This window comes from Macrotis lagotis, chromosome 3 (assembly GCF_037893015.1).
Source record: "Macrotis lagotis isolate mMagLag1 chromosome 3, bilby.v1.9.chrom.fasta, whole genome shotgun sequence".
NCBI classification, from domain to species: Eukaryota; Metazoa; Chordata; class Mammalia; order Peramelemorphia; family Peramelidae; genus Macrotis; species Macrotis lagotis.
Window position 1 is genome coordinate 254,824,691 of NC_133660.1, and position 27,901 is coordinate 254,852,591.

At 37.8% G+C, this 27,901-nt stretch overlaps 1 protein-coding gene across 3 annotated transcripts in view; it reads right to left on the reverse strand.

Moving 5' to 3' along the window:
* Positions 1–6,901: 6,901 nt before the first annotated feature.
* MPPED2 (metallophosphoesterase domain containing 2) overlaps positions 6,902–27,901 on the reverse strand; it is a 205,449-nt gene continuing 184,449 nt past the window's right edge. For all 3 annotated transcript variants that reach the window (XM_074230414.1, XM_074230415.1, XM_074230416.1), the window contains 3 exons: positions 14,777–14,892; positions 10,762–10,875; positions 6,902–7,438 (listed from right to left, as the gene is read on the reverse strand). In XM_074230414.1, the coding sequence (XP_074086515.1) occupies positions 7,320–7,438; positions 10,762–10,875; positions 14,777–14,892 (349 nt within the window). In that variant the 3' untranslated portion in view covers positions 6,902–7,319. The remainder of the gene's footprint in view (positions 7,439–10,761; positions 10,876–14,776; positions 14,893–27,901) is intronic.

Genomic DNA, 27,901 nt, shown 5'->3' on the forward strand with positions numbered 1-27,901 from the left:
GTTCCAAGTCATAATGATGCAATAATGAAAGAGAGGGAACATAGTATAATAAATAGGGGGTTGATCTTAAAGTCAGGAAGTTCTAGGTTCGATTCCTGCCTCTCACATATACTGTCTAGATTATCCTGAGCAAGACAATGACCTGTGACCCAGGCTACTTTTTCCAACTGAGAGATGAAGAGAATAAGGGCCTTCATCAGCAAAAGGAGTATTCTCCCGGCCAGGAGTTTTCCGGATCAGTGAAATCCTAAGACAATTTCTCGTCACTCCAAATCTCAAACCGGATCTTGGAAAGAAGTCTACTCAGCACAAATTTATTTTGTTGTCTGACTGATTTCCAGTTTAGCACATAATGATCAACAGGAAGCCTTCAATAAATTCAAATCACAAGACCTGGAGAAACTATATGCCAAAGGACTTGAAGAAATAAGTGGATGTTATTGATGAGCCTCTGCTGATGATTTTTTGGGGAAAAATGTGAATGGGAGAGGTGCCACTGAATTAGAGATGAGCAATTAGACGGTGGAGTACATAGAGTGCTGAAGATGGAATTGGGAAGACCCAAGCTCGAATCCTGCCTCAGATGTGGAAGTTGGGTGACTCTGAGTAAGTCACTTAATCTCTTTTTGCATTAGTTTTATTATCTGTAAAATAGGTATAGAAAAAATACCAACCTCACAGGATTACTGTGAGGATAAAATGGGCTAATATATATATATATATGACCTTTGCAGGCATTAAAATGCCATAACATACCATAATTGTCATTATCATCAGATGAAAATATTCACAGAGCTGCAAAAGACCCTAGAGATCATTTGGTCTTTTGCCTTTCTCTTTGTAGCCCCAACACTTAGAATAGTGTCTGGCTCATTCCAAAAGTTTTTCAGTCTTGTCTAATTCTCCATGACCCCATTTAGGGTTTTCTTGGCAGAGATACTGGTTTGTCATTTCCTTCTCCTGCTCATTTTACAGATGAGGAAACTGAGGCAAACAGGGTAAAATGACTTGCCCAAGGTCACTCAGCTACTAAATATTTGTGGTCAGGTTTGAATTAAGGAAGATGAGTCTTCCTGACTCCAAATAGTATTCTATCTACTGATCCATCTACCTGTCCTCCCTGGTCCATAAGAGATGTTTAATGTTTATTAATTCACTTCCTGCCTGGTTAGACGCTCCTATTTTGTGGAAGAAGGACCAAATCCCCAGAAGGGTTGCAAGATGGTAAAGATCACATAGGAACAAATAGCAGAGCTGAGATGTGAATCCAGCTTGTTTGCTCCCTAGTTCCTCTTCTCTCCAGGCCCAGTTCTCAAGTGATGTCCCAATTAAAAAAAAAAAGGTTGGAATCTTCAAGTTATTGCCCATTGACTTAGATTTAGTTTCCTGTCATTTTCGTGGTAGACATTATTAAAAGGATAACTTAGGAACATTTAGAAAAGGAAGCAATGATGTTGAATTCTCATGTTTATAGATCACAGCCAAGCATTTCTTTTTATGGGGTTAATGGACCAAGGGAATGCCAAAGACAGACAAAGTACTATTTTAACAGGAGTTTGACAAAGTCTCTCATCTTATTCTTGTGTGGGCAGGAAGGAGAGACTGGAGCTAGGTGACAGTCAAGTGAGGCAGATGCAGAATGGTTGAATGCCTGCATCCACAGAGCAATGATTTACAGAAACTTGGAGAGAAGTCTCTAGTGGAGTGTTCCAGGAATCTGTCTTTGGTACACATTTTTACTGATGACTTGGAGGGAAGCACAGATGGCACATTTCTCCAATTTACATATGGCAGCAAGCTGGGAGCATCCAAAAATGTCAGGACCCAAAAAGCTCTCAAAAGACTAGAAAGATAACTTGAATCAGATAAGATGAAATCTAATTGAGATGAATGTCAATTTCTATAATTGAGTCAATAAAATTAAACTACCCCAAAATGAGATGACAGAACTACTGATTGAGATAATTCATGTTAATGATATCTAGGGATTTTGGAGGGTAAGGTCAACACTATCCCTATCATTTATTTTATTTTTTGTTTGTTTTCAATTTGGACCCATGATTTATAGGAAACTCCTGGCAAGTGAACTCCTTTCTAACAATGAAGGTTGGCACATTCTCTGCAAATTAGTTTCAGAGAAATGTCTAGAATTGAGAAGTTAAAGGAGAAGCTAAATTACTTGTTCAAGCTTACATGTCCATTGGTGTCAAAGATGGGATTTGAACTCAAGTCTTTTTGCCAACTATCATTTAGTGTCCAAAACAAGGCAGATATAATACTACTGAACTCTGCCCTTGGTAGAGCATATTCTGAGTACTGCAAAAATCTGTGGACCATATTTTGAGGAGAAGATAAAAAATACCTAAAAATAGATAGGATGTACATAATACTTTAAGGGTTATGATCTCATTTGATCCTCACCACCACCCTGGGAAGAAGATACTATCATTAGGATCATTCTTCAGATGAGGAAGGTGAGAGTTGAGAAGAATCAACTAGTAAAGTTCTAAGGCAAGATTCAAACTACAATCTTTCTGATTTCAACTCCAAATTTTATCCTAGAAAGATAAAACAGTGCAATGGAAAGAGCTGTTCCTGGATTCAAATTGAATTGCAGACACTTTACTATTTGTGCGATCCTAGGCAAACCACTTAATTTCTATTTGCCTCAGTTTTCTCAACTGCAAAAAAAGAGGATAATAGCTTCTTAGAGTTGCTGTGAGGATCAAATGAGTTAATATTTGAAAAGCATTTGACATTTAACTGTTGTTGTTTGTCCTTTGTTCTTGAAGAGGACACCGAGAACAATTCACTTGCAAGTCATGGCATTGCCATGGTTTGTCCCTAGTGGAAGGAGGAAAATAGGAGTGGGGTATACATTACACAGGGGGCAATTTCATCTCAATGTCTAGAAATACTTCCATGCATAAAACTGGAATGGGCTTTCCTGGGGAAGTAGTTGGGTTCCCATCACTGGGGACCTTCAAGTGGAGGCTGGATAAGCACTTGTTAGAGATGGCACATGTATTTATGCTGGCAGAGATTGAGTTCCATGACTGATCTTTCATCTTCTACTGGTAATACTTAAGATTCTAAGACATTATATCATTTCAGGGTATCTCACCATTCTCTTTCTGGGATGAATGATGAAAATAATCATATTGTGGAACACTATTGTTCTTTTAGAAACCAGGAGGGATGGGAATTTAGGGAAGCCTGGAGGGATTTGCATGAACTGATGTGCTGAGCGAGATGAGCAGAATCAGAAAAACATGGGGGTGATGATCAACCTTAATGGACTTGCTCATTCCATCAGTGCAACAATCAGGGACAATTTGGGGCTGTCTGCAATGGAGAATACCATCTATATCCAGAGAAAGAATTGTGGAGTTTGAACAAAGACCAAGAACTATTACCTTTAATTTAGAAAAAAACTGATACCTTATTGTCTGATCTTGCTATCTTTTATACTTTATGCTTCTTCCTTAAGGATATGATTTCTCTCTCATCACATTCAATTTGGATCAATGTATACCATGGAAACAATGTAAAGACTGGAAAATTGCCTTCTGTGGGGGGGGAGGAAAGTAAGATTAGAGGAAAAATTGTAAAACTCAAAATAAGTAAAATCTTTAAGTACCAATTCAACAAAAGAAAATAATCATGTTGATGGTGATGTGATGATGATGATAGTGATGGTGATGATGATGGTGGTGGTCATGATAATGACCATAATGATGTTAGCTAACATTTATATAGTACCTACAATGTGTCAGACATGATACTAAGTGTCTTGCAAAATACTATGCCATTTTATCCTCACAACAATCCTGGGATGTAGGGGTGATTATTAACTTCCTTTTACAGATGAGGAAACCATCATATATAAAGGTTAAATAACTTGGATCACACAGAAAACAAGTGTCTGAAGGCAAATTAGAACTCAGGTCTTCCTGAATCCAGTTCCTGTGCTCAATTCACTGAGCTAATTAGTGCCATCAATGGATGTATCCATTCCCACAATGATAATAAATGTTAACATTTATCTAAAAGCTATGTTACAGAACCTTTTCTTGATAGCAACATTAGGATGTGGCAATAATTACTATCATCCACATTTGACAGATGAAGAAATGAAGGCCCAGAAAAATGAAATCTATGGAATAATGGAGAGACTGTTAGATTTTGACTCAGAGAACCTGGGACCATGCCACTACCCATGTGACCTAGGGTAAGTAATTTAATCCTCCAGGTCCCTATTTCGTTATCTGTAAAATGAAGGCTTTGGATGAGTTGATCTGTATGGTTTCTTCCAACTCTAAACAAATGATTCAGTATTGGGCCTGGTAAGCAATGAAGCCCAGATGCCATTTCACCTCTCATTAATCTGATCAGTCTTCCACCTTTTTCTTGTTTGAGGCATTCCTATACACAACTTTAGATCTTACTCATCAAACCTTTTTCCCTTTTTCAACACACACACACACACACACACACACACACACACACACACACACGCAGACACAGTAGGAATTTAATAAATAATGAAATGAAATGAATGAAAGTACTATTTATTATGCAAGTCACTGCCCTCTATAGAGGCAATGTTCTATCATAGAATAAGTCCTGGCCTTGGAGACGGGAAGCGCTGAACTAGAATCCCATTGTATATGGGAAATTTACTGTATATGTGAAAATGGACAAATAATCTCTCGCACACTCAGTATACTCATATGGAAAATGAGGATCATGGTGATAATAATACCTATAACATTCTCATAGTATTGTTCAAATAATACAATGCCTGTAAGGTCCTTTGGTAACAGCAAAGCAATGCGAATGTCAGCTATCATTACTTTTTGATCCAAATTTGTCTTGCATATGTTCATTTCTTTCCCACACAATGGAAAGCAGTTTTATTAAATGCCTAACTTAACTGTCAGTACCAGAAACTGTCAGAACCCCCATACACATATCCCATTATGCAACATTTCTTTCCATTTCCAGAAAAGAAAATTTTAGATTTAGCTATAGATCCTAAGTTCAGTTGCCAAGTTAAATCCAATGACACACTCCCTCTGTCTCATATCCTGCATATAGATATGTAATATATTCATATTTCTACACTTTGTATATATGTATAATAAATATTTATGTTTATAATTAATAACCTGAGGGTAAATTTATAAACATAATATATAATATATAAATAGCAGATATTATTTAGGTAACTAATTTAGGTAACTAATATATAAATATACATATAAATTCAATATATGCATACATGCATATACTTCTCTACTAGTATGAGGATGAATTGGTAGATAGATATATAAAATATATATCACAAATATATATTATCTGTAAACTCAGTGTATATATATATATATGCAGATATGAATTCAGTCTCATGGTGTTTCTTACAGATTTTTAAAATTAGATTATATAGGTATATTTGTATTTTAAATTATTTTACTGACAGATTGATATCTTTTATTTGAACAATATTTTAGTGAGTAAGCATTATAAAGGACAGGGGCTAATTAACCTACTTTTGAGGCAAATTAGGAGGGGGAAGGGGTTGTTATATAACTAATTCTCTTTTCTTTGCCCCAGACTGGTACCTCCCTTCACAGGATTTCCATATATATGCATAGGCTACATACCCTGGATACATGGAGCCTTGAGTGAACATCAACTTTGTTCACACTGAATTATAATCTCCAGAGATGAAATTTTTCCTTCCTGAAATCTGTGGCAAGATAGATGGCAAAGTGATGGAAAAAATCCACTGAGTGCTTTATCGACCTGTTTTCCAACCCACGAATGGTAGGTAATAAAAATTTATGGAAAATTAGGAAAAAATGTCACTTATTCTAATTCTCCTGAAAGGGAAAGCTGATGCTGAGCGAATTGATTCTGCAATCTCCCCACCCCAAAGCCCTAAAATCCCCACCAAAACCCTCAAACAGCAACTATTTAAAAATCTTGCAATTTTATTTGCATATAAAGGCCGCTAGATATAGAATATCACAATAAATTTAAAGAAACAACTGCTTTCCTAAATTCCATTAACAAGATAAACAAAAAATGGAATAAAGCCCGATAGCATTTACAGTGGAAGAACAGAAATACCTAGCTGCGACAATATTTTGTGCTAGCAAGATTGCATTTACACACAGTGCAAAATAAGGGGGGGGAAAGAGAGAAAAGAAGGAGACAATTCAAAGATATTTAAATATAAAGGACAACTAAGCCTTATTTTAGATCGGCTCCATTGCATCCATTTGATTCTATACATGTCAGAGACTGCACCTAGATTTAACGCCAGCTCATCGAGGCCTTGAGCACTGATGGGAAAATGTGTTAACATTTTTCGTAGTTTAGAGGTGCCGAGCAACATAACTCTGTAGCTGTTATGCTGGTAATATTAAATTCCTAGCTTAGTTATAAATGCACAAAAAATACTTATATATATATATATATAAATTCATATTTAAAAGAAGTCTGCACTTACATGTTTTTTCTTTTTTCTTTTTTTTTTTTGTTGCAAGAAACAAATGTTCTTTATGGATTTCATCCCCATGTTCTTAAAGCTAAAATAATTTAAAAAATGAACCAAAATAATAAGAAAGCATATCATCACAAAAACCAATGTTGCTAACTAAACTGCCCTTTGAAAGAGGCCAGAAACATCATATCCGAGGCTTGTTCCATCCCCTTGATGTTGCTTATGCTACCATGGGAAGGAAAGCATGTGCCTTGAGGTGTGTGCAGAGATGACCCTTTAAAGTTAACTTCTGTCTAGAAGTCTCTATACATCGGGACTTACAAACAAAGGACATCACAAAATAAAAATCAAACAGTACTCAACAGTTGTGCAAATCTGGGTGATTTTATAAAAAAAAAAAACAACACTGCCTCTGTCTTTTTTTTTTCTTCCAGCTTATATCATATAAAATAACATTTCTCATTTCTTAAAAGAAAGCTTGGCTGTCCTTTGGAGAACACTAATGATTTACAATGGCATGGTCATTGAAAAAACAGGAGTCATTTTACAAATCCACAATGTTTTATCAATTTAAAACGGATGCTGCATTTCCAAAAAGAATGAAATAAAATAAAATAAAATAAAAAAGAAAGAAATAGAAAAAAAAGGGGGGGAAGCACAACCTCTAGCGTCGTTTTTGTACCAGCAATTTTACAAAAAACTCACAGAATTTGGAAAGAAACATGTAAGAGAATGTAAGTTTAGAATTAGAAAAATGGCAGTTTATCGACCTTCCTTCCTTTGCTCCAAGGGGGGCATTTAGAGTGCTTCATGATCCTTGAGGGTTTGGAAGGTCAAATATAATGGGAGGGTTGGTTGGCTGAAAGCTGACCGTACACGTTGAGGCGTTGATATATGTTGTGTAACCGTCTGTCATGATGCCGTAACCTGTGGGAAGAGTGGTTCATGTTGACCATTACAGACACAAATGGTGGTGACCTCAGTGGAAGGTAGGCTGAAATTCAGCTGAGCTGATCCAGATGTTAGCAGCTGCCATCTATTTCTCTTTTGAAAAAGAAAGGTGTGTTGTGTTCTAGTCCTGTCTTAACATAGAAATTAGGACATAGGGGGAAAAAAAAAAACTATTGTTCCTTTACCATTTAGCATGGAGATGTAAATCTCTGTTCCTTGTCTTAAATAATAAAATCTTAAGATTTAGAACCTGAAAGGACCCTAGAAGTCATTTAGTTCAATTCTATTTTACAGATGAGGGAACTGATGCCCAGAGGGACCAGGGGACTTAACCAAAGTAACTTAGCTAGGAAGTGGCAGAGTTAGGATTTGAACCCAGGATTCTAATTCCAAATCTGGTTTTCTTTGTGCTGCCTTATGGTCTCCTACTTTGTATAAGAGAATTGACAAACAAAAGACCAGAAGTCTCTGTGTGTTTTTATTTTGACTTCTTGGAATGTGAGGCAAATAAAAGTACTTCCCATGGACTATTTAAGTAATTGCTATGACCTCTGGAAAGAGGCTAATGAAATCACTATCAACATGTGTGTGTTTGTGTGTGTGTGTGTGTGCCTTATCATGGGTAATGCACTATACCTCCAAGATCTAGACATCATGGCTCCCTTTTCCCTTTACTATGAGGTATTTGCCCTTCTGCTGCTATGATTCAATTAATCTTTTTAATGAAATTAATAAAATAAGATATTAGAATATGTCATTATGACTTGGGGATTTAGGGACATTGGGAAATGGATTGGTAAAAATCTATTTCAAGAAGTGAGGGTTTGAGGAAACCTCTAAGAGCTAAGTGAGCTCTGTGTGTGTGTGTGTGTGTGTGTGTGTGTGTGTGTGTGTGTGTGTGTGTTTATATGCATAGAGTTTGGGGAAACCTTCAAGAACTACACGAGCTGAGTTTGTTTGTGTGTGTGTGTGTGTGTGTGTGTGTGTGTGTGTGTGTGTGTGTTTTCCTGCTGAAAAGTCTCCAAGTATATAAACCTACCGAACCTACAGAAGGCTTAATGAGGGTCAATGGAAAAATCTCCAGGGGGAGTGGGGAAAACATTTCCATGTGAGTGTTTAGTTCTGAGGTCATAAAGTCTCGTTATCGCTCTCCATCGGGATGTTTGGGATTTGCCCTCCTTCTGCCCTCTTCAGCTGTCTTAAAGGAATAAAAAAGAGGCAAGTTTATTTGAATATGATCTCCTCTTTAAACAACTTTACTGTTTGGGGACTTTAATGGAGTCGCCCCTCCTTTTTTGCCTCAGTGAGATGAAGGCAATTTAAAAAAAATGGGGGGGGGCTGGAGATGTAGCATTTTTTTTTAAAACCTGTTCTCAAATTCATAGTCATTTTTCTTAGAAACCTCACTTAGAAATCAGTTTAAAAATGTGGCTATGGAATTCTTTCCACTCTCCAATTGTTAATCATGCCTAAATGCCTTTTCCTCCTTCTCTGAAAGAGCAGATTCAGGACAGGTTGGAGGCCTTGCTCTCTCTGAGGGCTGCACCCCCACTTTCTACCTGCTCAGCTGGTGCCTGCTCTCAGAGCAATCTGAATTTTCTCTTAGCTCTGTGGGGGGATTTTCAATATGCTCTTTATTACCACCTAACCAGGAAGCCTCTGGGTTTGTGAGCTTGGCAAAGCAAACTTTGGGGCTTTTTTTTTTTTGCCTTGCTTTTCTGGCACGTGACCGCAGACATCCCTGCTCTACTGTGAGCATACAAAGAACTCCAGAGCTGTGGGGGGAAAGCAGTTGAGATGGGGCCTAAGCAGCCTGTTGGAGAGTGGTCCCACCGCCCAACTCCATTGGTGCAGAATCTGGTAATGCAGGTGATACCTTTGAGTGGGGGTCTTCCCAAAGGGAAGCAGCCAAGGCAAAGAAATTTCATGATATATTTTTTTTAAAAAAAATCAGACTCTAAGTATATGCTTTGCAAATAGAACTCCCTCCCTTCCTTTTCATTGTTTCCTCAGAGCCTGGCTCATACTAGTTTAATCAATGTTTGTTGACTGAAAACCAGGAATTTTTGATTCCACAGAGTTACAAAGGCCTACATGCAAACTATAAGGAACCATAAACCTCTGGCCCAAAAGCAAATTACAGAAGAGAATCAGTTAGATTTTTTTTAAAGGGTAATGTTTTCATTTATTTTACTCTCTGTGGAGTAAAAACTGGATAGGCAAGTTAGAGGAGGGAAATCATTTAAAACTTACTGAAAATTTTATTTGTTTTATTTATCTATCATCTCTCTCCCTTTCTCTTTTTCTTGCCTGGGCTTTCTTTTAAATCCTAGGAGAAGGTGAGGCTGGTGACTTAACATAGCCCCCCACTCAAATCCTATTCATGTGCTTGTCATGGCATCACCTCCCTGATGTTGTGGTCTTCTTTGAAAATGAAGGACAAAACATTATTATTATCTTCAAAATATAAAAAGCAGAGCAATACAATACAAAAACTTGTGGTTTTGGGTGATGTATTTTTATTATATGCATCACCTTGGGCAAGTCACATAATCCTCTGGCCCTCAGCTTCCTCATCTATAAAATGAGGGCTCCTCAGATCCCTTTGAGCTCTGGATGTTCATGGTTCCTATACAGAACCCTGCTCACTGGAAGACTTCATTTTTGCAAACAGCCAGATGGAGCCTGTTCATGTGCAAGAGAAAAAAGGACTATTCGTGATCAACCGTGCCAACATTTTAGAGGAGAGTATGCCAGGTTATCAATGTTGTTAACCTTGACTTAAGCAGAGTGTGATAAATGATTTTTTTTAAAGTGTTCAGTTGCCAGAGTATTGGATTCATAGCCAAAGAAGGCAGGTTCTCTGTTTCTGTTCCTTGCTACCAAATATCTGATATTATGAAAATGCAAATTTATCTGAGTCTCAGTAGCATCACCTGTAAAATAAAGGTGCTAGACCAGGAAACCATTGGACTTCTTTCCAGTTCTGAACCTTTGACTTCTGAGAAAATATTTGTGAGGCCTTCAGGTCTTGTGAATTTTCCTACAGTTAACTTTGAAAGACAGGGGAAAAGTCAACTGATCTGGTTCCCATTTGTGTAAGGAATTGATTACTCTGTTTAGCCCATCTTGGAGCTAACAGTTCTTGACATTTTGGAGAAGCCGTAAATGGATCTTTTAGTATCTATCTGCAAAAAGACCTGTCTAGGTGGCTCATGGATCATGGTGGACCCAAAGGCACCTTGATGGGCCAATCTAGTTTCCACATGGGCATCAATTTCCCTTCTCCCATTTCTTACCTTCATGGATTCCACCAAAGACATGGAGTTTGGGCCGTACTCGTCTCTGCACTGTGTTTAACAGTTCAACACAGCCAACTCGCTGAAGCTCCTTGGGGACCCAGTCTCGAAAACCTGAGGGCAAAATGAAATCAATACTCTTAATTTTCTCTCTTCAGGTAAGGTTTCATTTAGACTTTCAGGAAGCCATAACTCACTGAGGGTTTATTACATTATCTGTAATCCTAACCTCTCCATTAAAGCTTACAATACCTTTTAAGAAACTTTTCACTCATCACTTTGTCTTCTTTAGAGTCTTTTTTTTTTTTAGTTTCAGATTTTTTTTCCTCCTCTTAATTAACATTTTTCTCCTCGTATAGAATTTGATTTATTCAATGACTAGGTTTCAAATCGTCTCCGTGAGCTGAAACTTGGTGACACTTATTCCTGGCAATGTTATGTGGTCCCCCTCCCCCTTTCTCTGTCTTCAATGTTTGCGTCTCTTTCTCCTCTTTTTCAATTCTCTACTTTTCGCATTATTACTTCTCTTCGTGTTCCATCTACTCAGACTATCTTTACTTCCGAGATGGTCAGATTAAGGAGGGTAAGGACCACATTAAAGATTTGCCTCTATGTACCTGGGTTTCTCTAGACAATTCACCCCTTGACTCTTGAATGATTTCCAGTGAACAGAGCCTGGGAAAGCTAGGTTATCTCCCCAGGTTGATCACCAGTGATAGGTAACAATACGACCCATAACGGTATCCTGCAAGCTGGGGCTAATTGACTACTTTTAAAGTAAAAGCCACTTAGTTCCACACTTAATGCAGAAAATCCATAGAAAACTGTCATCAATTATCACAAAAGTCAGCTGTCAGAATGGTTATAGTCTGAAATGGAATCTGTAGGGATCAGATGGGGTTGGGGGCTGGGTGTACAGGAGGAAGCTGGGAAGATCAGTGGGTCCGGAAAACTTCAACACAAATCTGTTTGTAGCACCATTATGTCATTTCTACATATATATATATATATATATATATATATATATATATATATATATATATATATTTTAAAAATACAGGACCCTAAATCAAGGTAGTTTTGGACAGGGGCTAGGAAGCAATTTAATTCAGTGACACCAAAGGAAAAAAACATTAAGCCCCACTTTTTGCAAAACTGGTTAAAGGAATAAATAATGGTATGTAGGATACAGAAGGGAGAGGATAGATATATATCCTAAGAAGAATAGCTGATAATCATAGAAAACTGGGTATTTTGTATTGATCCAAATTAGACTGAAAGCTGAAATTTGAAATGGGGAATGATTCTCACCACCCAAAATTAGAGACATATTTCTTCATTGGGTTGTATTGTTTTTAAGGGAGAAAATAATTTTTCATAGAAAATAGCCAAAGAAAGGGAAGTCCTTTTTATCACTGGGTGTGTGGATGGGTGGAATGAATTTGGCTGCTACCACTCCCCTAGCCAGAAGTAGAGAATTTAAAGATGCTTTGCAAAAGGTTATTTTCAGTCTCCCTCAATGGGTGCAATTAGTAACATGTGCAAAATGTGCCTACAAAGTCATTCTGAAACACCAACTGCAGGCTTTATTTTAAGCCCCCCTCCTTTTCATCGGAAGCTTCAAAATACTGAACCATGCCCTCTGGCTTCCCTGGTAGCGTTTGGTTGATCTTAGCATCTAGTCTCAAGTATCCCTGCAACCTCCTACCAAGGGAAGGTCAGACGGGCTATTAAGAAGTTCTCCTGCTGGCTCAGAGTAATGGAGAGTTGGGCAGTTTCTGGAAAACACAGTGGGGCAGTAGAGGGAGTAGGAGGGGAGAGGTTTCTGGGGAGGGGAAACCTGATGGGGGAAGGGCCTTTGTAAAATTTTTCTTGGAGGCCTGGAATTTAAACATCTGTCGCCACAATTTGCTTTCAATGCAGGCTGAAGAATTTGTCCAAGTTTGCAGTGAAACTGTTATAGTCCCTAAGTAACCCCAAACACATATTTGAATACAAGCCCCTAAGTCCATTGGGGGATCTGTAGAGATTTATAGCAAGTCAGGGGCCTGAAATTTTTCAGGAGTCGCCACCATTGTGGCTAGCACCCTTGCCCTTATCATCAATGAAAAGGACCTTAGAGGCCATTTGTTTTACATATGAAGAAATGGTCATTTATTTGCCCAGAGCCACAAAGCTAGTATCTGAGGTAGGATTTTAACATTGGGCTTCCTGATTTCAAATCTATAAAATAAGGTAATCACTTATCCTTCCCAACTTTTACTTGGAAATGCAACAAATGTTTCTTTTCATCTTTGAGAGGGATCAAGAAATGGTAGTAAATGGCTTCCAAGGGAAATTGTCTATAAATATTACATTTAAAAAAAATTTTCTGTACAAATGGAAGATAACAGAAACATGGAAAATTCAAAATAGCAGATGGTATATTGGATAAGGCACTAGTCTATGAGTCAATAAGACCTAGATATAAATCCCACCTTGGGTACTTACCAGCTATGTGACTTTGGATGAGTCACTTAAACACTCCATGCCATAATTCCCCCAAATGGAAAATGAGGGGTTTGAACTCGATGGCCATTAAGCTCAGTGGTCTTCTAACTCTCAGTCTAAGATTCCATGATATTCTTCCTAGGGTTATAGTATGCCATCTCCCAACTTAGTTTGATCTCCTTAATTGTGGTTTATTTTGGCTAATATTAAAATTAATATCCATAACCTGAGCATAAACCATTTGGCTAGTTTTTAACACTGTCCAGGATCATTATGGAATGAAGTGTGTCAGCCTGGGTTAAAATTTCCTATGAATAATATCAAATAGAGGATAAAGTTGTGGACAACCAACAATTAATCATGATAATGAACCATAATGATACTTTGAGATTTTTGAGGAAATGTGATTTCATTGAAGGGGACATTTTTCCATTGGGGTAGATTGAGACTCTGATACTCTGAAACTGGTTTTGACCCAATGTATTATCCATCATGTTCAAACCTGGCAATGACCCTCTCTGAAATCTGATTCCTGAGTGACTCTCATCACACCACTTAAGTTGCAATCAAACTCTTTCATATTTTGTGGGATGTGTTAAATCCTTTGGTGCATCCTTTGAGAACCTAGGCCACTTCTACTCCATCACATCTTATTTCTCTTGTATTCAATGACTGATCTCGATGTCATCTCTCCCATTAGAATAACACTGCCCTGTGAGTAGAGACTATTTTTGCTTTTCTCTTACACAATACAGTGCCCTACACATAGTAAGCATTTAATATACATGTTTGTTGGTTTGTTGATTGGAGAAAGAGTTGACCATCCAAGCAAAATAATGTTTTCATACTCATAAACTGAAAAATTGTTGTTTTTATGGTTTTTTTGGTTTATTTCATATCATAGCACTGATTCTACCAGCTTTTAAAATCTTAAATCAGACCCAGAGTCTCTAGGATAAACACTTGTAAGTCACCTTTAATTATAATTGCTCACCAGATATCTTCCATTTTACTTAATTTCAGTGTTCATATTTTAGAAGGAGAAACACTTTCTCCCCAAATAATAAGTTCAAATGTCAAACTTAAAGACTCTTCCCCTGTTCTAACTAATTGATGAAAAGGGAAATGAATTCTGAAAAAAGCTCCAGTCATTTCACCATCATTCAAAAGCCTTCGTGATGGGGTATATGATATCCTTCCCCCTCTTTCCCCCATAAGGTGAATACTGTTCTTAAAATAAATTATCTGGCTCAAAAGACTGCAGTGCTATATACTCATTTGATTTTCCTTGACTCCAATAAATCAAAAAATTTAATTTCAAGAACACCTGGAAGCCCAGCAGAACTGCTAAGTTTAATTATCATACTGGGCTTCTTTGAAGACATTGCTTTCCACCTCCCTCCAATATTCCCCCCTTTTTTCTTTTTTAGTTAGAGGAAAATGATTATGTCCCTGAAAGCATTATTCATTCTGCCTGAACAGAAAATATCCACCACGAAAAAATGATGCCCCTTATTTCACTTACCAAGAGGAGGGCCATGTGTCATTAGTATATCAATTCCCTCTGGGATGAGGTTCCACTTGTCCAACAGAGACTGACCTCTGGGTAGGTTAAAACCCCATCCATTAAACCACGGCGTCCTTTGGGAAAAATAATGCAAATGGTATCAGATCAACAGAGCAATGTCCCATATTTTCAGAATTTTTGACTTCCACATTCTCTCTCCAGCAGTCTGCATTTCTTTATCTTCTCTTTTGGAAGAGTTGTCTCTTGGAAAGGGACACTTTCTCTTGGCTGTCTTCAAACCAAGATATTTTAAAGTAAACATGTAGGCTGTGGATCATTCAATAAAAAGGGGGAAGATTATCTAAGAAAAGACATCATGAGGATGATTCTTTGGACATGTAGAAATAGAAGAGTCACTTGGATTTCTGGCTCAGAGCTGGAACAATTTCACTATTTAATTTAGAGGAATAATGTAAAGTAAACCCTCAACCTTTTCTCTGGCAATTCTTGGCAAAATTCTGATGGGGATCCAGAAAATGCCCTTGTGGATGTGGCTTTTGCTAAAAGGACTGCTTTGGTGAATATGAGGTACAAGAGACAGGAAATCTGGGACAATGTGGAGTCCAAGTAAAATGAGAGTGAGAGAAGAACCCAATTCAATAAAATACAATAGGGAAAAACCATATGTCAGGATTATGCTAGGGATTAAACTACAAAGACAAAGTCCAACAGTCCCTGCTTCTGAGGAGTTCAAATTCGATTTGGGGGATTCAATACATCACAAGTCATTAAATACAAAGTACATATAAAAAATATAACATAGTTCAAGAGACAGAAAACACCAACTAACTGGGCACATGAAAAAAGAGTCTGAATAGGATCACCAGAATTATGTGCTGACAGAAGCAAGGGATTCAAAGAAGCCAAGATGAATAGGAAATTCATGCCAAACATGAAGGACCACTGGTGCAAATGGGTGCAGAGGTGGAGAAGAGATATCAAGTGGAGAAAGAGTTAGTAAGTCACTTTTTAATGGAGCAGAGAATCATGAAGGATAATAATATGAAATAAGTCTGAAAAAAGATGTCAGATCACAGAAAAATTTAAATCCAGGCAAGGAAATATTTTATCCTAGGGGTATTAGGGGGCCCTTGAAGATTTTTTAGTTCAACATCCTTAAAATACCTATTTGGAAGCTGTCTAAAGGAGGAATTGGGGACAAGAAAGACTAGAAATCAGGGAAACAAACCCTGAAGCTATTGCAAGAGATTTGGTACATGTAGAGAAGGGGACAGGTGTGTCAGATGTTGTGGGGGGAAGAGCTGATAAGGTCTGGTAACTGAATGGATGTTGGGGGGAGGGGAGAGAGGGAGAGGAGTGACTTGAAGATGATTCTGAGATTGTGAAAAACCTAGGTGATTAGGAAAATGGTGTTTCTTTAAACAGAAATAGGGAAATCTGAAAGAGGGTTGGGTTTAAGGGAAAATAAAATGAACTCCATCACATCTATTATGAATATCCATTTGGAAATAACCAACAGAAAACTGGTCCTACTAAAAGAGACACAGCAGAAAGGGGAGGAGATGCTAGTGGGGAGGAGAAGAAACAAAGAAACAGGAAGTGTATTATTTTTTTAAAATTTTCTTTACTTATGGCAATGGGGCTAAAATGACTTGCCCAAGGCCACACAGCTAGGCGATTATTAAGTGTCTGAGGTCACATTTGAACTCAGGTCCTCCTGACTCCAGGGCTGGTGCTTTGTCACTGCACCACCTAGCTGCCCCAGGATTTTGTTTTTCATACCAAACCTAGAGCTCTATTCATTATCCTTCGTGTTTCTCATTTGAAAAATATGACAATTATTCATTTTCATTCTTATGAGAGCAAAAAATAGCAGTTATATAGATGTTTAAGTCTATTTCTATCTATATTATACATTTATTTGTATGGATGGATGTGCATAGACAATAAAGTTGACATGCAGATATGAATCTATATATGAATATTGTGTATACATAACATATCTGTATCTACATGTTTATCTGCACAACTGCTATGTCCTTCCAGAAGAGCTAAAGTGACTTGAGGACAGGAGTCAATTCCATGCTGCCTTTCTATCCATGGTGTCTATCTCAGTGCCTCTGATCATGGTAAATGTCTAATAAATGCCTACTGGTGTGGATCAGCATAGAAATCAAAGAGATTTCAGGCTTCTCTTGATTCCATATTTAGATGTGAGCAGGTCTATTTAAAATGCTATTCAGAATAATTTTTTTTGACCAAGAAGAGATTGATTGAAAATGCCATCTAGATAGGATGTACAATAACATGCCTACTGTATAGAGTGCAGAATCAACCCTCCAATCTGTTATTGTAATATAAGACAAGAGGAGAACAATGTTCTCTGCCTTGAAGTTCATCGAGTACATCCTTGGGCAAGTTAATTGTAAAAAGAGTTAAAATAGTGCAGTGGGAAAAGTGGTATATTTGGAGTCACTAAGGACTGTTAGGTTTGCCAATCCATTGCACATATGCCCTTGGGTATGTCATTAATCTCTTTGGGCCTTGGTTTCCTCAATTGTAAAATAAATTAGTAGAACTTAATGACTTCTAATTCAAATTTATGATCCCATGGATGAAGTTAATTCTAATACAATTCAGTTCACTTCAATTCAACTTTCAGTTGACTGTAGTGTGTCATCAACACTATGCAGAAAGCATTGTACTAAGCACTGGGAATGCATAGAGGAAAATAAAATAGTTTTTCCCTTCATTTTTTTCTTTTTTAGGTTGTATTTTTTGGTAATGCAAATGGGGTTAAATGGCTTGCCCAAGGCCACACAGCTAGGTAATTATTAAGCGTCTGAGGTTGGATTTGAACTCAGGTACTCCTGACTCCAGGGCCAGTGCTCTATCCACCTAGCTGCAACCTAGTTTTTCCCTTCAAAAGGTTTATATTCTAATGTGGAAGGATAGGCCATGAAAAGGATCAGAAATTAGAATATTTCAGTTTCATTTTGGTATTTAAAATATTTTTCATATTTAAAAAGTTTCTTTCTTATACTTGCAACAATTGTAATCATCCTTGCTTACAGAGGATAGCTTTTCTTTAAAACTCTCTTAAGTACTATTTGATTTGCTGAATCACCAAATTTTAGGGTTCCCTTCCTCTCATTACTAGGCAGTGAGATTGACATATACATATAATGTTTTGGTGAAGCTCAAGGAATTCAATTACTCACATTAATGGGCTTAGTTCATATCTTTTTAAAATGCTAGGGGAAACTTCTTTAGACACATGGTTTCTGGTAGTGCCGAATAAAATCCCATCATTACTATATATGGCCCATTATGTTTAGCAATCCATGACTCTAAATTTAAATTCAGGCTCCAAATTGCTGGCATCTTTTTAATTTTACTGTAAATTCATTTAGTTGCTCGTTTCCAAAAGCTTCACTGGAAAATAAAGTATTTGATGAAATATCCAGATCCTCTCAACAGTATGAGCAAATACACACACACACACACACACACACACACACACACACACACACACTTTTTTTCCATATAATACTCATAGTGGGACACCATCACTCCTCATATCCTCTGAGAGGGCCCATGAGCTAATTGAGTGTATCCATTTGTCTTAATTGGGAGCTTCATCTACATAGCTTGGTGATGAATACTGTGAAGAAAGAAGGAAGACAGACAGGAAGGAAGGAAGGAAGGAAGGAAGGAGGGAAAAATGAAGGGAGGGAGAAAAGGAAAGATAAAAAAGAAGGGAGGGAAGAAAAGAAGAAAAATAAACAAATGAAAGGAAGGAAGGAAGAAATGAGGGAGAAACAAAGAAAGATGGATGAGATTAGATGGGTAGATGGATATATCTATGTCTATGTATATTATATATATAGTTAGATATTATTATTTGAATTTTTTATAATCCCAGAAAAAAATGAATCTGTTATACTTTTGATTTGAGACATATAGTCATATTGGGTAGAAGATGGCAACATTACAAACATAGCTACTTTAGACATACTTAATTTTTTTCAAATTGGATCTGAAATATTGTAAACCTCACTAGAGTCAGAGGCCTAAAAGCAAGTTATTACTTGATGGCTGAGGCTGACCTTTTTTGACCACATAATAAATATTTGCTGAATCAAAATCCCATCTTGGTCCACTAGATGGAAGGATATACTATTTTGTAAATAGATCCTAGTGAAACTCTTCTGGTTTTCTTCACATAGTCAAAGCTGGAAAAGACCATCTAGATCATCTCTCCCATTTTATCATTGAAGACACTGAGATTCAGAAATGGAAATAAATAAGGCCATACAATCAGTCAGTCCACAAGCACCTATTCAATGCCCATTCTGTTACAGGTACTGGGATTATATTGATCGCAATCAAAAAGTTCCTGCCCTCAAGAAGCTTATAGTCCTTCTGTGTGGGGCAAAGTTTGGATAGAAATACAATGCTCTTTCTATTGAATCACTGCCTTCAGCTTAAGTAAGATGACGATTACTTTCAGTGTTTGATAAATCAAATGAGGGAAATCATTGGGGAAAGATCTATTTAATAAGAACTCCTGGGTGGCAGGGTGGCATGGGGGAGAGAAAAAATTCATATTCCTGAGTTCAAATGTGGTTACAGACACTAGCTGTGTGGCTCTAGACAAGTCACTTCACCTTGTGTTTGGCTCAGTTTGAGTATCTCTAAAATGAACTGGAGAAGAAAATGGCAAATCATTCCAGTATCTTTGCCAAGAAAACTCCAAATTGGGTCATGAGGAAGCAGACATGACTAAACAACAAAAACATGTCACAATGAACCTATTAGAATGACTATTTGAATTACCACAAGGATCCCTTTAAAAAAGAATAGAGGTACTGAGAGTTGTTTTCAAAGCCAAGTCTTCTGATCAAACTAGGGAAACTTCTGTAATCTAAGATCTCATTTAATCATCTGGTCCTATTTTCTATTTCCTATTGACCTTAGTGATCAACATGATATAAATATAAATATCTTTTTATAATATAAATATATATACCAATATCTTTTTATAATATAATATAAATCAAGGATTTCCCCAGGTTGGTTCACCCCCTCTTTCCCTTCACCTCTCTTACCTGATTCTGGAATCTGACCTTAAAAAACAAGTCCAGGATCTACCAAAATATATTTCATATTTTAGAGAGGGGCAATTAAAAATCAGAAAAAAAATCTGTGTTCTATGATTTTAAAAATGCACAGAACCATAGAGTGGCACATAAGAGATGCATGCTGAATTCACTGAAAAATAGTCTCTTGCATTAGAATATCTTGCCTGGAAAGAGTATAGAGGTTTCTTTTTTTTTTTAAGTTTTTTTGCAAGGCAAATGGGGTCAAGTGGCTTGCCCAAGGCCACACAGCTAGGTAATTAAGTGTCTGAGACCAGATTTGAACCCAGGGATTCCTAACTCCAGGGCCGGTAATTTATCCATTGCGCCACCTAGCTGCCCCAAGAGTATAGAGGTTTAAAAGAAATTAGCATGAATAAGAAGCCTTTCTCTAGTTATTTCCATCAAAAATACACCATAGGGAGGCAGAATAATATGATATACCATTGTCATAAAGACTTGGATTCAAATCTCTTCTCAGACATACATTGATTTTGAGTAAATCATTTAAAGTCTCAGTGCCCTACATGACTTCCTAAGACTAGAAGCTACAGAAGAATGGTCAATCAGCATCAGTAGAGGTAATTTCCACACCATGAGTTTTCCCCATTTATTTATTTATTATCAGCACTGGGAGAAAAAAATTGAATAACCCAAAAAATTCCAGTCAGGGTCAAAACCAGACTTGGATACTTATAGTATCTCTTTAGGGTTCACTGGACTAGGAGGGACACAAATGGGCCCTTTGTAGTCTTTCCACTATTGTTTAAAAGAAGGTTCTTCCAGAAACATGCAGCCCTGCTCCCTGGAGAGTCTCCATTATGAGCTTTCCATAAAAAATTCAAATAAGACATCAGTCTACAAGAGACTCAAATTGCGTTTGGCTAATATTAAGCTTGTGACAAAATCCAGAAGTTTCTAAGTTAGATAGAGTTTAGAAAGTTCTGGCTTTTATTATCACCAAAACACATGTGATAATGTATGTATGTGTATGTGTGTGTGGAGAGAGAGAGAGAGAGAGAGAGAGAGAGAGAGAGAGAGAGAGAGAGAGAGAGAAAGAGGAGGGGGAAAGGAGATGTGAATTTATTTTTAGTTCTAATTGTATTCTGGAATCAAATTTTCAAGGCTTGCTTATGTTTGAATATCAAGTATCTGAAACAAAAACAAAGTTACTTTTAGTACTATTTTCATGGTATTTCTAATGTGGTTTTTCATTTCCTTAACACAGATGTGAAGTTCCTTCAGGAATTCTCTGGTAGGGTCTTGCTTTGGAGACCATGGTCATGGAACAGAGGAAAAAGTACTTGAACAAGCTAGAGCTTACCTGGATTCTAGTCATAATGATACCAAAACCTAATTGTAAGTTAAAGTGCGACCTGGGGTAACCTGGTAAGAGCAGCAAAAAAGTGACAAGAAAACTGCACCGGGATTCAGAAGACCTGAGGCCAACATGCTGCTATGTGACCTTAGGAAAGTCACTTGATAACTTCACAGGATTATATCTCTAGAGCTGAAAAAGGTCTTCACACAGTTCCTGGCACTTAATATTCGCCAAATAAATGCTAATTGATTCACTGATGTCATCTAGTTCAATTTCTTCATTGGATAAATGAAGAAACTAGCTCAAGAAGATTAATCAATCTTGTCAAAGTCATCAAGGTTGTGTCAAGAAGCAGGATTTGAATTCAGATCCTCTAATTCTGGAGTCAGTGCACTTTATATTGCACCATATTGCCTCTATAAAAAGGGGATTGGAGGTCCCTTTCTGCAATAGCTTCATGAAGTGTATCTGTCACAGAACAGAATGCTAGAAACAGGAGTCCAAGAGGTGTCCATCCAATTCAACCTCTAACTTGACCTTGAAGAATAGATCTGAGTGGTCATCTGGTCTTTGCTTGGACATCTATAGTGCAAGACACTCTATCACCCATGTTATCTTTGAATAGATAATATCTGGAAGAAATTTTTCAAATCAAGCTGATATCTATTTCTCTTCAAGTTTTGCTTCATTCTTAAGTATCAGCTAAGGAGAACAAGTCTAATATCTCCCATATAGCAACCATTCACACACTTGAAGATAGTGTTTGTGTCCTTCTAAAATCTTCTCTAAAGTTAAACATCCCTGGTTCCTTGAGATAATTTTTATAAGACATAAACTCAAGATCCTTCACTGTGTTGGTTGCCTCCTTTGGACACTTTCCAACTTATGAATGTCTTTCCCAAAATGTTGCTATGAGAAATGACATAACTTGACCTGGGTGGAATACAGTGGCATATCACTACTTCTACCTCCCCAGTACTGGATATTATTCCTTTCTTGGCATAGTCTAAAGCAACACCATCTTCTTTGGCAATCTACATGTGAACTTGAAGTCCACAAAAAACACCAAGTTTTTTTCAGAGAAACTATTATCTAGCCCACGGCTGAGGAACATTTTCTACCAAAAGCCAAAACTTAAAAGTCAGCCTCCTGAATTTGGTCAAACATTTCATTAATTCACTCCTAAAAAACTCATAGATTTAATCAATTTCGAGTCCCACCTGCGACTGTCTTGGCAACTTGAAAACAAATGATTTTGGGGTTTTAGATGACCCTCAGAGCAGATGTTCCCTGTCCCTGATCTAGCCCCTTCTCATCAAAATGTTCCTGGCTAAATGCTAAGACTGAATGACCCAAGTTCCCAGGAAGTGCAATTCTACAGTTCAGGGTGGAGGAAGGGCAGTAGAGGGAGAACATGGATGCATTGTGTCTCATCATGTTAATTGTTTTTACCCAGTTCAGTTTCTAATGCCAAGAGAGGGACAATACCACATTTTCAACTGGAAACATGAAACCCTAATAGTGATCTCACCATGACTTCACTAGAGAACATGAGTATAACCAACTTCCACAGGTCTACAATATGTTTTGTTCACTAATGGGGATGGGGGGTGGGGGGGTTGAAGGAGGTGGGGGGAAGGAGGAGGGGTAGAATCAAAGCTAACAATGTCATCGCCTCTCACCAAAGCCTTAATAATTAGCTGTGACTAACAAGTTCCACATGGGAACCAAGTTGGAAGAAAATGTTTCATGATCTTCCTTATTGCCAGTGGACCAAAACTTGCCTGAAACATGTCCCTTAACACATAGGGATTTCTCACCTCAGAAGAGAACGTGAAAAATCCATCAGCCTTGAGAAACTCAATCAGAGCTAAAGAAGAAATATTTCTAAAGTCAGTGAAACTGAATGCCGAATCCTGGAGATGCTCAGCCCCTGCTAACTGTGATTAGAATGTCTTAGCCTTTACAGTCTCAAATTCCAGACGCAGGGGTGGGGGTGGGGGACTTGTGTTAATAAAAAAAGCAGGTTTTCTATAAGGGGGCGGGTTTAGATGAAATCATTGGTAAAGGTCATCTGTGTTTGCAGTACACACTGTGCTAGGGTGCAGGCAGAACACATTGGAGGCACTGTAAATTCAAGGATGGACAGGTGAATAGTTGCCTACTGCCTGCCCCCACCCCGTGAAATTTTAGATATGTGCGTGCTGCGTTAAACAAAGGGGGAGCCAGGATTCTTTGTGTAAGGGTAAAGCTTGACTAGTACCGTGCGGGTCAATGATACAGATATAACCCTCAAGTTCACTCCTACCAGAGGTTTGCAAGCAGGAGATTTTATGATTCTGACCCTGCCAATAATATGCTTTTGAAAAATCCCCAGGGTACAGGCATACGGTAACTCATCAGCCAGCAGTACATATTTAACTTGGGCTGATTACATATTAAAAGAAATTTCCTTAGTGTTCTACTTTATGAATTTAGGGAAAAAATCTTTTTAAAGCACTCAATTTGTCTTGTACAGACAATTCAGTGCTATGTCAAAGCTGTTAGTCAAGGTTGCTTAGCCAGGTAGTGCCAGTGGTTGGAGTCTGACAAAATCTCAAATTGGATACCCGGAGCAATGGGTTTTGTTGGTGGTGTAATATTTATCACAGGGAAGGGGCATTAAAAAGGTTCCCAGAAAAAAACTCTCTAAACCACCAATTACTGTTATCTCTGCTGCCGGCATCTAAGCACAGATACAGACCAGAGAAGGAGAAACACATTTTAACAGCATATTTTCCCCTAGATGCGGCCCCAATTCTTAGCTTTAATCTCCTTCATGCAAAGCACACATAGAGCCACGGGCTCTCTCATATTGTAGATCATGCCGGGTCCAAGAGAACCTAATTTAACTACCACTGCTTAAAATCACACATCACTTCAGAGCGTCTTTCTCCTGCCATGAAAACATCACAATAATTCTTGATCTCGGCCTCACCTGACAGCTCAACCCTCCCATGGCTGCAAAGCTTCCCTGTCAGTTAGGAATCAGAGGTACACAGGTTCCAGATGTGTCATAGAGAGCATCCAGATGAAAGGCAGACACCTGCCCCCCTTCCCATTGCTAGTTCTGTTTCCTAGCTCTCCATACTGCTTGAGAATACTAGCATGGTCCCTACAGATCCCTGGACATATAGCGAGCTGAAAGTAATTTCTCCATGCAATTAAAAGGGTCTTATATTAGCCTACAGAGCATATTCATAGCTAGCCTAGCCAAATGACACGCATGTCAAATGCCGCAATAACAAGAGGGAGGAGAATCTGGTCTTTGGAATAACTCTGCAAGTTGTCTGGAAAGCCGGCCCAGTGAAACCACCTTTACAATCCCACCTGCTTCCAGAGGGCAGAGTAGATTTCTCTCTCACCAGCTGTTCAGTCAGTCAGCCCCTTCCCTCCTCCAAGACACTATTGCAGATAGGTTTTTAATTTGTCTCTACATTGGAGGAAAATCGTCAATTTTTAATAATAGTCTGTTGTAAAATATCCCATAATTGGGAATAATAATTATAAAATTATGTTGAAAAACTTATAAATATAAATTTGTTATATATAATATTATGTATATATATATAAATAATTTTAAGTCTTGCAAAGTTTCCTTCTCTGTAAAATGTGTTTATGTACATGTAACATCAACTGTATCCCAGGGTTGCTTTGAGGATAAGTTGAGATAATATATGCAAAGCACTTTGCAAAAATTTCTTCTCCTCTTCCTCCTCCTCTTCCTCCTCCTTCTTTCTTCTCCTTCTTCTTCCTCCTTCCCCTCCTCATTCTCCTTCTCCCAGTATCCTCCTCTTCTCCCTCTCCTCCTCCTCCTCCTCCATTTCCTTCGCTTCCTCCTTTTCCATATTGATACATTTGTTAGATCAGAAAAGTCACTTCCCTAAAAATAATGTTATCGATTTTTAACCAGAAAGGAGGCATGCCCTTTGACCATTTTCACATTGGTGCTGACATTACCAGACTTCTATTATTTTTCTGAATGTCTTCATTTATTTATTTACATAGCTCTGGTCATTGTGTATATATTACTCTTTTGACACTTTCTGTACTCTGACTTCTTACAAATCTTCTGATGCTTCTCTTAATTTTCACCAGCAAGATGCAGATATCCCATTGCATTCATAGATTATACTTTGTTCAGCCTTTCCTCAGTTATTAAGTACCTATTTATTCCTCAAAACTATGGTACAATGAACATTTTCTATACATAGACTTTTCTTGATGTCATACTGTCCTTACAAGATTATTGCATATTGTATTTATCTTCTGTTAGCTATTCTAGTTTTTAAAACCCAAGCTATCCAATTAAATTTTATTTGCATCCACATCTATCTCTTTAGACAACTCATTTTGCAACTCCTTATAATTGTTTCTCTGTGTCAAACGTCTCACTTTCTCTGAGTTGAATTTCTTTGTAGAATTTTAAGCCACGGGAATCAACCCATCCTTTCTTTAAACCATGATTCAAAAAATCGAAGTCCTATTCTCAAAAACCATATGTTTAATTAGGTATTCACTTTCCATGATCATTTGTACAGTGGCAGGTAATGCCAGGAACTGAGATGAAAAACAAACTACGACCTATTTTTGAACTTGGTATGTTCTGAATTATTAAAAATAACACTACAATATCTTATCCCACCCTCCTAAATTGGCATACCTGCCTTTAATGCTATAAATAAATGAGAGGAAGTAGAAAATTCTCAATCCATTTCCTTCCCACAGGGTAGCAATGGGGGAAATACTGAATGTCCATCATGAAAAGGAACATTTATGTGCCAGCAATAACGGCCAGCCCACTATGTTGGTGGGCACTTTAAGCAAACACAGGAAGCTTCTGGGTATCTAGAGATGAAGTGGTTTCCTTTGCAGTCTGAGAAAATTAGAGGCTGGGCCACAAAAGATGCCTTCCTGAGATAGTATAAATAAGAGCAACCACACATGGGGAGTTTTGAAAAGAAAAAACAAATGTTGAGGCTACTCTAATATGCTGTTCTGAATAATATCCAAACTTTCACACACACACACACACACACACACACACACACTTTAAGAAGACTATCCAAGGCTATTTCCCAGGAAATAAAAGTGGATAGGTGGAGGTTGAAAAGATCAGAGCTGTAAAACATGGAAGCGGATGCTGGAAAATGAGTTTGGTGTGATGTTTTCTACACTAATCAAGGTCAAATGTTTAAGAAATGATTTGCCTTGGTTTCTCTTTTTTAAAGTCTAGATGTAAGGGGCAGCTATGTGGTGCGGTGGATAGAGCACCGGTCCTGTTATCAGGAGGACCTGAGTTCAAATCTGACCTCAGACACTTAATAATTACCTAGCTGTGTGACCTTGGATATGTCACTTAACTCCATTGCCTTGCAAAAACCAAAAAAAAAAAGGAGTCATTGTAAAGTCTAGATGTAGACTTTTTGTAACGTAGTTACGATTGGATCTGGTGAGATCAAGAATATCCCAAGATTCATTCAGAAGCACAAAATAGAGAATGACTCTCAGAAAAGACTGTTGTATGTAGGATGACCTGTCAGATGAAACTTCAGGGGATCTCACAACCTTCCTTTAAATTTCATAGATTCCTCCATAATGGAGCCACAAAACCATATCCTTATGATGCAGAAGGCAAATATAACATGTGTCGTGTGAGACTGTGAGGCACGGTAGGATATGGGGGAGGGAGATGTCACTAGGTACTTATAAAAACACATCTGGCTGGTGTTCATTCCCTTCTTGGTCTCATAACCCTGTTTACAAGTCCCTCAGGGAAGATAGGAGGAGCAGACCAGTGCCTCCTTCAAAACTCAATCATAGTACTCATGATATAAAGGGATATTAGAGAGGTGGGAACCTGAATTCCCTAAATCTCAGGCTATTTATTTGTTAGCTAACTCTTAATTAACCATGTAATTGAGGGAGCCCCTAGATCTAAATGGCAGATACGCCAAAATCCATTTTCTTTTGTTTAGAATGTTGTGAGGTTTTTAATTCTTGTTGTTGCTATTATTTTGTTTTACAGTAGATTTTCCTTCTTAATTGTGGTTTACTTGGGCTAATGTTAAAATGATCTTGCTTTCCCAAAGTTTTTATCAATAGGGAAACAGGGAAAGGCAGCCTAGGTTAATACCGCATTGGCATCAACACTATGTTAATTAACTTATCTGAGACAGCATGCTATAGTGACGATAGAAACTTGGAATCGGGAAGAGTTTGGTTCAAATCGTTTGTCAGACCCTTCCAAGCTGATGAACCCAAAGTAGTCAGTTCGTCCTATGAGAATTCTGATTTCCAGTTCATTGTCCCACCTTCTGGCCAAAGGCACTGATTAAGTGACTGTCAATGCTGTGGAATGCTTGGACTGGATAGTCCCTGAGGACCCTTCCACCATTTTATGACCCCATAAGTGTCTGGCAAACGATTCTGTGAAGTTTCAGAGTGAGGGTCAAGTAGATGAAGTAGGAAAAAAAAAAATCCGGGTAATGACACTGGCTTCAGGAATGCTTCAACTGTAGGTGACTAAGTCTGGTATAGCCCGTTTCGGTAGAGAAAGGAATCCGTGATGGACAGTCCATACGTGTGAGAAAATAAATATTTCACAGTGTTTAAATTGTT